The sequence below is a fragment of the Papio anubis genome, chromosome 10 (genome assembly GCF_008728515.1).
Source record: "Papio anubis isolate 15944 chromosome 10, Panubis1.0, whole genome shotgun sequence".
NCBI lineage: Eukaryota > Metazoa > Chordata > Mammalia > Primates > Cercopithecidae > Papio > Papio anubis.
The window spans coordinates 10253829-10265905 of record NC_044985.1 but is presented as its reverse complement, the minus strand read 5'-3'; the positions used below and the strand labels follow the sequence as shown (position 1 = coordinate 10265905).

Below are 12077 nucleotides of genomic sequence, written 5' to 3'. Positions count from 1 at the left end.
TGCCCTCTTGCCTTTTTGACTAAAGGGAACACTGAAATATTTAAGATAACATAATTGAGGTCATCAAACGTGTGTGTCATTTATAAGACATTAAACATTTAAGAGTCTTCATTTGCTTTTTTCTAGAGTGGAAACATTTTCTAGGGCATAGGATTGAATGAATGTTTGAACATCCCATTAGCTCTTAGAAAGTATTTTGTTATTAATGAGGTTTATTATTGCCTAGGCCCACAAAAAGAAATAACACAGAAAGAATGGTGCTTTAAAACTCACACACACACACATACACACACACACATTTTCGAAGGTTAAAAGGAGACAGTAAATCTCTCATTGAAAATGTCTATATATTTGTGAGTTTAGTTTTATATGAAAGCATAACTTGTTTATAAACAGCAGTTTCCTGTTGAATCTCACTGTAATGCATGTTCATTTTAAAGCAGCTTGTATTTATTTGACTCTTGACAATTTGATTTCTATTGGAGGCTAAAATTAGCCACTACAGCGTTAAACAACTCAGAAAATTGCCCTACGTATGCTGTTGTCTCTGAGACTGTAGAATACAGCAATAGCATTTAGTAATTTAGAAATAAATGTTAGTGAAAAGTCACACAGTGCTTCTGGTTAATAGAACATGTTAAAGTATTACTAATAAGTGGTGCTAAAAATTTGTTTATTTCCTAAGAAATCACTACAAATACTCTGGTACATCATGGTTTTTTATTGACATCTAACATGTTTAAATTTTGCTTGTTAGTCTCAGCTCAGAGAAATAATAATTTAACTTATTACATTGGTAATTTCAAAGTAATTTGATTTTTTAAGGTAGTAGTCTGTTATTAGATTAAGAAAATATCCCCCATTACTATTTCTCACGTACTTTCTCTGTAGTAATTTATTTTGAATAGTCCAGTTTTGACAGCCTTTCCCTGGACTCCACTTCTTGTTAGCAACGCTTGCTCTTATTCTCACTTATATGTGGGAGCTACACAGGGACATAAAGATGGGAACAGTAGACACTGGGGATTCCTAAAGGAGGGATGGAGTGGGAAAGGGCTGAAAAACTTCCTATTGGGTGCTGTGTTCACTATCTAGGAGATGAGATCAGTAGAAGCCCAAACCATGGCACCACGTAACATACCCTTGTAACAAACCTGTACATGTACTCCCTGAATCAAAAATTAAAATTAGGCTGGATGTGGTGGCCCGTGCCTGCAGTCCCAGCTACTCGGGAGGCTGAGGCATGAGAATCGCTTGAACCTGGGAGGCAGAGGTTGCAGTGAGCTGAGATTATGCCGCTGAGCTCCAGCCTGGACCACAGAGCAAGACTCTGTCTCAAAAGAAAAAAGAAAAAAAAAAAAAAAAGAAAAGAAAAGAAAAACTTAAGTTAAATTAAAATTAAAAAAAGAAATTTGCTTTTTGTTTCTAGAAAAAATTGAGACATAGCATAGCAAAGCCAGCAGGATTTAGATTCAGCCAGAACCATGACTATCTTAATGCAGAGTATTTCCAGGGTTAAAAATAAAAATAGTCTCCTTTAAAGAGATGGCAGTATTGATTTTATTTACATTCCATTTGATATCCATTACACGAATTCAAAGTTTAATTTTTCCAGTGCTGTAATAGTGTTGTATTAGTATCACTTATTGAGTACATACTTTTTGCAAAATATGTTAGCTTAGAATTTACATGGTAAAATGAACTAGGGATGCTTAGAAAAGATCAAATGAAATATAACTCTCATTGATGAAACAAACTCATATTGATGAATTTAAGTTCATCAATCTTGATATCCAATTGTGTATTTTATTTTGGTTGTAATGTCAAAATCCTAATTCACATAGGTAAATAGTTACAAATTGTAACTACAGTAGCTTGTGCTGCATGGCAGGATGTTCCTCGGACAAAAAAAATGTAGCAGAAAAAGGTTTATTTTAACAACAAAAAGAGTATTCAGGATGGAGTAATTTGAAGCATAAGAAAACCAGGAGATGGCAATTAAGTAAATAGATAGGGAAGAACCAGTGTTGAATTACTGGTTCTCAGCCTTGGTTGTACTTAAAATCACCTGGAGAGTTTTAAAAACTACCAGTTCCAGAATCCTACCTCAAAAGGTTTTGTTATGATTATCCTTGGGTGAGTCCTGGGAATGAGTGTTTCTTGAAAGCTCTCCAGCTGATTCTTAATGTGTAGCCAGGGCCTCCACTCAGTTAACTGGTGGCCACTTTTAGAAGATCCCTTTGACCCAGAGGATATGATTTCAAAGTTTTCTCCTCTTTTCTTCTGATTATATAGAAATTATTAGGCATTCAACATTTTTTGTCAAGTGACAGTGTAAAATTTTATGCTCACATCAAATTAATCTGCAAAATAAGATTATTTCAGGTTAATTTTAAGTCTTCATTTAAAGATGAATTGTGTTTAATGTATTATCTTTTCAGTGGTTAGAGGACTTTGTAATGTATTTTGCCACTAGGAAGAACATTATGAAGACAAAATGCTTGTCTTGCGTCACACCTGATGGTACCAACATATAATATGTTGATTTAGTGAATGAATAAATATATATTCGTCACAGTTTGTTCCATGTAAATTTAGTTTTAGGCAGTCAGGGCCAATGAACAAAGATGGCGAAGTGTTGAGGTTAGACATGAGCCTGGGTTGTGGTTATGAACGAAAAGGATCATGTCACAAGTGTTGTGTGCCTTTTGAGTCTCTTGGCTAGGTAAACCTTCTTAACCACACATGCTATGGAGATTTCACATCTACTTGCTTTTTAGGAGTGCGGCAGATTTAGGGTGGTGTTTCTACTTAGGATTAACTCTTATTCAGATTAATGGACAGGTAGCTGGTTATGGAAAGAAAATATATTTTATTTTGTGTTTATCTGGATTATTACTTTTAATTGATAATTGATGTTGAGAAACCGAAACAAAACAAAACCATACCCTCACACAGCTAGCTGTGACAGCCTGGCAGACTGAGGGATTATTTTGCCTTTTTTTTTTTTTTCCAGCATTAAAAGACGCCTCAGAGAAGCTCAAACAGCTTGAGATGGAGAACAGTCCTTTGCTGTCCCCTCGATCCAACATCGATGTTAACATAAACAGCCAGGTATTCAAATTTCCCCTGCGTATACCTGTTACACATCTCCAGAGCTCCCACAAATCTTTTCTTTCCAAAGACGGTACTTTTTTTCTTTAACTGGGAAATCTGTCTGTGCTGATTTCTTATAAACCTGTTTTCTCATTTTAAAGGATGAAATCTGTAGATGTTCAGGAGGGAAGGGGGAAACTTGCACAGCAAGATGAATTGTAAGGTGATTGCATGATTTAAAAAAAAAAACCATAGTCAAGATGACTGTTAAACCTTTTATTTTGATGCACCCAGTCTAGTTGAAGGACTTGCTGAAGCCTTTGGAAATTACAGAAGGATTTGTTTTAAAGAGGGTTCCTCTGTGGTATAGACAAGAAAGAGAATAGAATTTCCGATGCTTTAACTTCATCTATCATTCCTTTATCTCCCCTGTCCCCTTTAAATATTTTTTTGTTGTGAGGTGGGGAGTACATACCAATTACACCAATCAAGCTTCAATTTATAGTTTGACTATGATTTTCTTATTTCTACGTTAAATAACTTATAGGAAGAGCTAAAATAAATAGAATGAGATGGAAATTTTATAATTAATCATATCAGCTACCAGATGGCCCCACTAAATGGAAGAGTTGATTTTAGGTAATGATCTAGAAATGCCCTTTTTTTTTCTCTACATATAGACAACTGATAACATGGCCAAGATGAATTTTGTTTTTGTTTTAAAGAGGAAAGGAGAATGGCTAACTCACAGTGTTCTTCCATCCTTGGATAACTAACTGGAATTTCTTTTTTTATTATTATTATACTTTAAGTTCTATGGTACATGTGCACAATGTGCAGGTTTGTTACATATGTATACATGTGCCATATTGGTGTGCTGCACCCATCAACTTGTCATTTAGATCAGGTATAACTCCAATGCCACCCCTCCCCCCTCCCCACAATAGGCCCCGGTGTGTGATGTTCCCCTTCCCGTGTCCAAGTGATCTCATTGTTCAATTCCCACCCTATGAGTGAGAACATGCAGTGTTTGGCTTTCTGTTCTCAAGTATATTTTGCTGGAGAATGATGGTTTCCAGCTGCATCCATGTCCCCAAGACACGAACTCCTATCCTTCTTTATGGCCGGATAGTATTCCATGGTGTATATGTGCCACATTTTCTTAATCCAGTCTGTCACTGTAGGACATTTGGGTTGATTCCAAGTCTTGCTATTGTGAATAGTGTCAAAGAGTAAACATAGGTGTGTATGTGTTCATAGCAGCATGATTTATAATCCTTGGGTATATACTCAGTAATGGGATGGTTGGTCATATGGTATTTCTAGTTCTAGATCCTGAGAATTGCCATACTGTTTTCCCCACAATGGTTGAACTAGTTTAATCCCACCAACAGTGTAAAAGTGTTCTATTTCTCCACATCCTCTCCAGCACCTGTTGTTTCCTGACTTTTAATGATTGCCATTCTAACTGGTGTGAGATGGTATCTCATTGTGGTTTTGATTTGCATTTCCGATGGCCAGTGATGATGAGCATTTTTCATGTGTCGTTGGCTGTAAAGGAATGTCTTCTTTTGAGAAATATCTGCTCATATCCTTTTGCCCAATTTTTGATGGGGTTGTTTTTCTTGTAAATTTGTTTCTTGAGTTGTTTGTAGGTTCTGGATATTAGCCCTTTGTCAGATGAGTGGTGATTGCAAAAAATGTTCTCCCATTCTGTAGGTCATGGTTCACTCTGATAGTAGCTCTTTTTGCTGTGCAGAAGCTCTTAGTTTTAATGAGATCCCATTTGTCAATTTTGGCTTTTGTTGCCATTGCTTTTGGTGTTTTAAACATGAAGTCCTTTGCCCATGCCTATGTCCTGAATGGTATTACCTAGGTTTTCTTCTAGGTTTCTATGGTATTAGTCTAACATTTAAGTCTCTAATCCATCTTGAACACTTTTCAGATAAGGAGTAAGGAAAGGATCCAGTTTCAGCTTTCTACTCTTATGACTAGCCAGTTTTCCCAGCACCATTTATTAAATAGGGAATCCTCTTTCTCCTCATTTCTTGTTTTATCAGGGTTGTCAAAGATCAGATGGCTGTAGATGTGTGGTATTATTTCTGAGGGCTCTGTTCTGTTCCATTGGTCTATATCTCTGTTTTGGTACCAGTACCATGCTGTTTTGGTTACTGTAGCCTTGTAGTATAGTTTCAAGTCAGATAGTGATGCCACTCCAGCTTTGTTCTTTGACTTAGATTGTCTTAGCAATGGTACTCTTTTGGTTCCATATGAACTTTTAAAGCAGTTTTTCCAATTCTGTGAAGAAAGTCATTGGTACCTTGATGGGGATGGCATTGAATCTAAATTACCTTGGGCAGTATGGCCATTTTCACAATATTAATTCTTCCTATCCATGAGCATGAAATGTTCTTCCATTTGTTTGTATCCCCTTTTATTTCACTGAGCAGTGGTTTGTATTTCTCCTGAAGAGGTCCTTTACATCCCTTGTAAGTTGGATTCCTAGGTATTTTATTCTCTTTGAAGCTATTGTGAATGAGAGTTCACTCATGATGTGGCTCTCTGTTTGTCTGTTATTGGTGTATAAGAATGCTAGTGATTTTTGCACATTGATTTTGTATCCTGAGACTTTGCTGAAGTTGCTTATCAGCTTAAGGAGACTTTGGGCTGAGATGATGGGGTTTCTAAATATAATCATGTCATCTGCAAACAGGGACAATTTGACTTCTTCTTTTCCTAATTGAATTCTATTTCTTTTCTCTTGCCTGATTGCCCTGACAGAACTTCCAACACTATGTTGAATAGAGTGGTGAGAGGGCATCCCTGTCTTGTGCCAGTTTCAAAGGAATGCTTCCAGCTTTTGCCCATTCAGTATGCTATTGGCTGTGTGGGTTTGTCAGGAAATAGCTCTTATTATTGGAGATATGTTCCATCAGCACCGAATTTATTGAGAGCTTTAGCATGGGGCTGTTGAATTTTGGTCAGCCTCTTCTGCATCTATTGAGATAATCATGTGGTTTTTGTCTTTGGTTCTGCTTATATGCTGGATTACGCTATTGATTTGTGTATGTTGAATCCAGCCTTGCATCCCAGGGATGGTGTCACCTGATCATGGTGGGTAAGTAAGCTTTTGATGTGCTGCTGGATTCGCTTGTCAGTATTTTATTGAGTGATTTTTGATCGATGTTCATCAGGATATTGGTCTAAAAATTTTTTGTGGTGTGTTCTGCCAGGCTTTGGTATCAGGATGATGCTGGCCTCATAAAATGGTTAGGAGGACTCTTCTATTGATTGAATAGTTTCAGAAGGAATGGTACCAGCTCCTCCTTGTACCTCTGGTAGAATTCTGGCTGTGAATCCATCTGGTCCTGGACTTTTTGGTTGGTAGGCTATTAATTATTGCCTCAGTTTCAGAGCCTGCTATTGTTCTTATTCAGGATTCAACTCTGGTTTAGTCTTTGGGAGAATGTAAGTGTCCAGGAAATTATCCATTTCTTCTAGGTTTTCTAGTTTATTTCCATGTGAGGTGTTTATAGTATTCTCTGATGGTAGTTTTGTATTTCTGTGGGTCGGTGGTGATATTCCTTTATCATTTTTTTTATTGCATCTATTTGATTCTTCTTTTCTTCTTTTATTAGTCTTGCTAGCTGTCTATCAATTTTGTTGATCTTTTTTCAAAAACCAGCTCCTGATTCATTGATTTTTGAGGGTTTTTGTGTGTCTCTATCTCCTTCCAGTTCTGCTCTGATCTTAGTTATTTCTTGTCTTCTGCTAGCTTTTGAATGTTTGTTCTGTTTCTCTAGTTCTTTTTAATTGTGATGTTAGGGTGTCAATTTTAGATCTTTCCAGCTTTCAAATTTCCCTACACACTGCTTTAAATGTGTCCCAGAGATTATGGTATGTTGTATCTTTGTTCTCATTGGTTTCAAAGAACATCTTTATTTCTACCTTCTTCGTGCTATGTACCCAGTAGTCATTCAGGAGCAGGTTGTTCAGTTTCCATGTATTTGGAGTGGTTTTGATTGAGTTTAGTCCCGAATTCTAGTTTGATTGCACTGTGGTCTGAGAGACTGTTATAATTTCTGTTCTTTACATTTTCTGAGGGAAAGTGCTTACTCCAACTATGGGTCAATTTTGGAATAAATGCAATGTGGTGCTGAGAATATGATATTCTCCTGTTGATTTGGGTGGAGAGTTCTGTAGACATCTATTAGGTCCGCTGGTGCAGAGTTGAGTTCAATTCCTGGATATCCTTGTTAACTTTCTGTCTCATTGATCTGTCTAATGCTGACAGTGGGTGTTAAAGTCTCCCCATTATTGTATGGGAGTCTAAGTTTCTTTGCACGCCTCTCTCTCTAAGGACTTGCTTTATGAATCTGGGTGCTCCTTATTGGGTGCATATATAATTAGATAGTTAGCTCTTCCTGATGAATTGATCCCTTACCATTATGTAATGGCCTTCTTTGTCTCCTTGATCTTTGATGGTTTAAAGTCTGTTTTATCAGAGACTAGGATTAAAACCCTGCTTTTTTTGTTTTCCATTTGCTTGGTAGATCTTCTCCATCCCTCTATTTTGAGCCTGTGTGTGTTCCCTGCATGTGAGATGGCCCTGGAATACAGCAAACTAATGGGTCTTGACTCTTTACCACCTTACAGTGTGTCTTTTTTAATTGGAGCATTTAGTCCATTTACATTTAAGGTTAATATTCTTATGTGTGAACATGATCCTGTCATTGTGATATTAGCTGTTATTTTGCTCGTTAGTTGATGTGCAGTTTCTTCCTAGCCCTCGATGGTCTTTACATTTTGGCATGTTTTTGCAATGGCTGGTACTGGTTGTTCCTTTCCACCTTAGTGCTTCCTTCAGGATCTCTTGTAGGGCAGGCCTGGTGGTGACAAATCTCTAAGCATTTGCATTCCTGTAAAGGATTTTATTTCTCCCACTTATGAAACTTAGCTTGGCTGGATATGAAATTCTGGGTTGAAAATTCTTTTAAGAATGTTGAATATTGGTCTCACTCTCTTCTTCTGGCTTGTAGAGTTTTGCCGAGAGATCTGCTGTTAGTCTGATGGGCTTCCCTTTGTGGCAACCGACCTTTCTCTCTGGCTGCCCTTAACATTTTTCCTTCCTTTTCTCATCTTGGTGAATCTGACACCATGTGTCTTGAGGTTGCTCTTTCGAGTATCTTTGTGGCGCTTCTCTGTATTTCCTGAATTGGAATGTTGGTCTGCCTTACTAGGTTGGGGAAGTTCTCCTGGATGATATCCTGCAGAGTGTTTTCCAACTTGGTTCCATTTTCCCCCTCAGTTTCAGGCACACCAATCAGACGTAGATTTGATCTTTTCACATAATCCCATATTTCTTGGAAGCTTTGTTCATTTCTTTTTCCTCTTTTTTCTCTAGACTTCTCTTCTCGCTTCATTTCGTTCGATCTTCAGTCATTGATACTCTTTCTTCCAGTTGATCGAGTTGGTTACTGAAGCTTGTGCATTTGTCACGTAATTCTTGTGTCATGGTTTTTATCTCTATCAGTTTGTTTATGGCCTTCTCTGCATTGATTATTCTAGTTATCTATTCTTCCACTGTTTTTTCAAGATTTTTAGTTTCTTTGCGCCGGGTACGTAGTTCCTCCTTTAGCTCTGAGAAGTTTGATCGACCGAAGCCTTCTTCTCTCAACTCATCAAAGTCATTCTTTGTCCAGCTTTGATCTGTTGCTAGCGAGGAGCTGCGTTCCTTTGGAGGGGGAGATGCGCTCTTATTTTTTGAATTCTAGCTTTTCTGCCCTGCTTTTTCCCCATCTTTGTGGTTTTATCTGCCTTTGGTCTTTGATGATGGTGACGTACTGATGGGGTTTTGGTGTGGGTGTCCTTTCTGTTTGTTAGTTTTCCTTCTAACAGTCAGGACCCTCAGCTGCAGGTCTGTTGAGTTTGCTTGAGGCCCACTCCAGACCCTGTTTGCCTGGGTATCAGCAGCGGAGGCTGCAGAAGGTAGAATATTGCTGAACAGCGAATGTTGCTGTCTGATCTTGCTCTGGAAACTTCGTTTCAGAGATGTGCCCAGCTGTATGAGGTGTGAGGTGTTGGTCTGCACCCAGTGGGGTATGTCTCCCAGTTAGGTTACTTAAGGGTCAGGGATGCACTTGAGCATGCAGTCTGTCCGTTCTCAGATCTCAACCTCCATGCTGGGAGACCCACTGCTCTCTTCAAAGCTGTCAGACAGGATCATTTACCACTAACTGGCATTTCTTTAGAGACCAGTATAGAGTAGAAAGTGATTTTCTTCTGTCTTGCACTGTCATTATTAAAACCGTCTTTCTGGATCCAAGCCCTTTCTTCCCCCCCTTTCTTTCTAATATATTTTTTCTTAGAAATAGCTGTTAGAAGGTGATTCAGTTTCAGAAATGCTTTCCATTTTCTTGACTTTTCAGTACTCTATCCCACTTGTCTGTTTGCTTTCATGGTGTCAGTTTTTAAATATATCTCTGTAATGTAGGGGAATGCAGGGCCAGAGACAGAAGGATAAATAGAAAACTTTAGATAAAAGCTGTAGTTGATTAATAACTAGTGGAAATTTAGTGGAAGACTGCAATGACCCTAAAGAATGAAGTCTGGTAAAACTTGGGGGTAGGGAGGAGGGGGGGCGGGGATTGTTGGCTGTGCTCGGAGTTCATGGAAATCTATTGAACAGCTACTTGTTTCTTTTGTAAAATGTCCTGTGTATCTTGCTATAATGTAACTGATCCTCTGAGGCAGAGTGTCTACTGCATTAGTTTTGAAGCCTTGAAAAGGTGAGGAGGAGTGTGGGTTCGGGATACGAGAGTAAAGGAGCACTTTAGGTGAAGGACAATGTGCCATCAAGGAACATTTGGGGGATCACGTAGCTAGGAAGAATAACAATATTCAGTGAGGGTTTACTCTATGCCAGACAAGAATAGAAGGAAGGAGGGAAATGGAGCAAGGTGGGCAAATATAACCCTCCAGTGATCATCCTCGCTGCAGGAACACCAAATTAAATAGCTCTCCATACAAGAAAGCACCTTCATAAGAACCAGAAATCAGGTGGACCATCATAGTACCTGGTTTTAACATTACACCAAGGAAAGAGGCACTGAAGACGGCAGGAAAGACAGTCTTGAATTGCTGATGCCACCTCTCCCCTATGGAGGAGGGTGGCACTGAGAGAATCTGTGCTTGGGGGAGGGAGAGCACAGTGACTATGGCACTTTGTATTGGAACTCAGTGTTGATCTGTCAGAAGGGAAAGCAACACAGGGCAGAATTTCGCTGGTGCCCACAGAGGCTGCATTTAGAACAATCCTAGCCAGAGAAGAATCATCCATCCCAGCGATTGGAATCTGAGTTCCAGCTAGCCCACCGCTGTGGGTAAAAGTGCTGTAGGGTCCTAAATAAATTTGAAAGATAGTCTAGGCCACAAGGACTACAGTTCCTGGGCACATCCCAGTACTGTGCTGGGCTCAGAGCCAGTGGACCTGGGGTACACGTGACCTAGAAAGATACTAGCTGGAGTAGCCAAAGGAATGCTTGCATCACCCTCTCCCAGTCCCAGGCAGTGCAGTTTACTTTTTCCACTTAAGGAAAGGTGAGGGAAGATTAAAGAAGACTTTGTCTTGTAGATTGGATACCAGTGTAGCCACAATAAAATAAAAGCACCAAGCAGAGTCCTAAAGCCTCCATTTCAGGCGCTACCTCCCAATTACATTTCTAGACATACCATGGGCTGGAAGGGAACCTGCTGTCTTGAGGAAAAGGACCCAGTCCCGGCAGAATCTGTCACCTGCTGACGAAAGAACCCTTGGGTCAGTGGTTTCCAGGTAGTACTTGCCACAGGCCTTGGGCAAGACCTGGTACCATGATGGCGTCAGATGTGACCCAGGGCATTTTCAGCTGTGGTGGCCATGGGCAGAGACACCTTCTGCTTGAGGAGAGGAGAGGGAAGAATAAAAAGAACTTTGTCTTGCAACTTGAGTAACAGCTCAGTCATGGTAAAATAAAGTACTGAGTAGATTCCTACAGTTCCCAACTCCAGGCCATAGCTCCTTAGACGGCATTTCTGAACCAGCCCTGAGCCAGAAGGGAACCTGCAGTCCCAAAGAGAAAGGCACAAGTCTGACTGGATTCACCACTTGCTGACGAAAGCAACTTTGGGCCTTGAATAACCGTCAGTGTTGGCCAGGCAGTAGTCACCACATACCTTGGGTGAGACCCAGTACTGTACTGGCTTCAGGTCTGACTCAGCACAGTGTCAGTGGGTAGCCACGGGGGTGCCTGTGTTATTTCTTCCCCAACTCCATGCAGCTCACTGAGAAGAGAGAGACTGTATGGGAGAAAGTGAGGGAAGAGAACAAGAGACTCTGCCAGGTAATCCAGGGAATTCTCCCGGATCTTACCCAAGACCACCAAGGCTATATCTCAATAAGTCTGCAAGAAGTCACAGCCTTACTGGGCATGGGGTTCCCCCTAATGCACGGCTGAAGTAACCGAAAACTTATATCACAACATTCAATTCCCTTTGAATAACTAGAACGCCTTCTCAAGACAGATGGGTACAAACAGCCCAGACTGCAGAGATTACAATAAATATCCAACTCTTTAATGCCCAGACATCAACAAGCGTCCAAGATCATCCAGGAAAACATGACATCACCAAACAAACTAAATGAGGCACCAGTGACCAATCCCAGATTGACGGAGATATGTGACCTTTCAGGCAGATAATTCAAATAGCTATTTTGGGGAAACTCAGTGAAATTCAAGATAACACAGAAAAGGAATGCAGAATCCTATCAGATACATTTAACAAAGAGATTGAAATAATTTTTTAAATCAGCAGGAATCCTAGAGCTGAAAAATTCAATTGATGTAGTGAAGAATGCATCAGAGTCTCTCAACCACAGAGTTGATCAAGCAGAAGAAAGAATTAGTGAGCTTGAAGACAGGCTGTTTGAAAATACAGTCAGAGGA

General features: G+C 39.6%; 1 protein-coding gene across 6 annotated transcripts in view; it reads left to right on the top strand.

Annotated features, from left to right (window-relative positions):
• EPB41L5 (erythrocyte membrane protein band 4.1 like 5) overlaps positions 1-12077 on the top strand; it is a 189666-nt gene that overhangs the window by 132942 nt on the left and 44647 nt on the right. For all 6 annotated transcript variants that reach the window (XR_004176469.1, XM_031651176.1, XM_031651177.1 and 3 more), the window contains exon 18: positions 3017-3114. Coding sequence is in view for 5 of the 6 variants with exons in the window: in XM_031651176.1 (XP_031507036.1) it covers positions 3017-3114 (98 nt within the window). In the remaining variant the exon portion in view is untranslated. The remainder of the gene's footprint in view (positions 1-3016; positions 3115-12077) is intronic.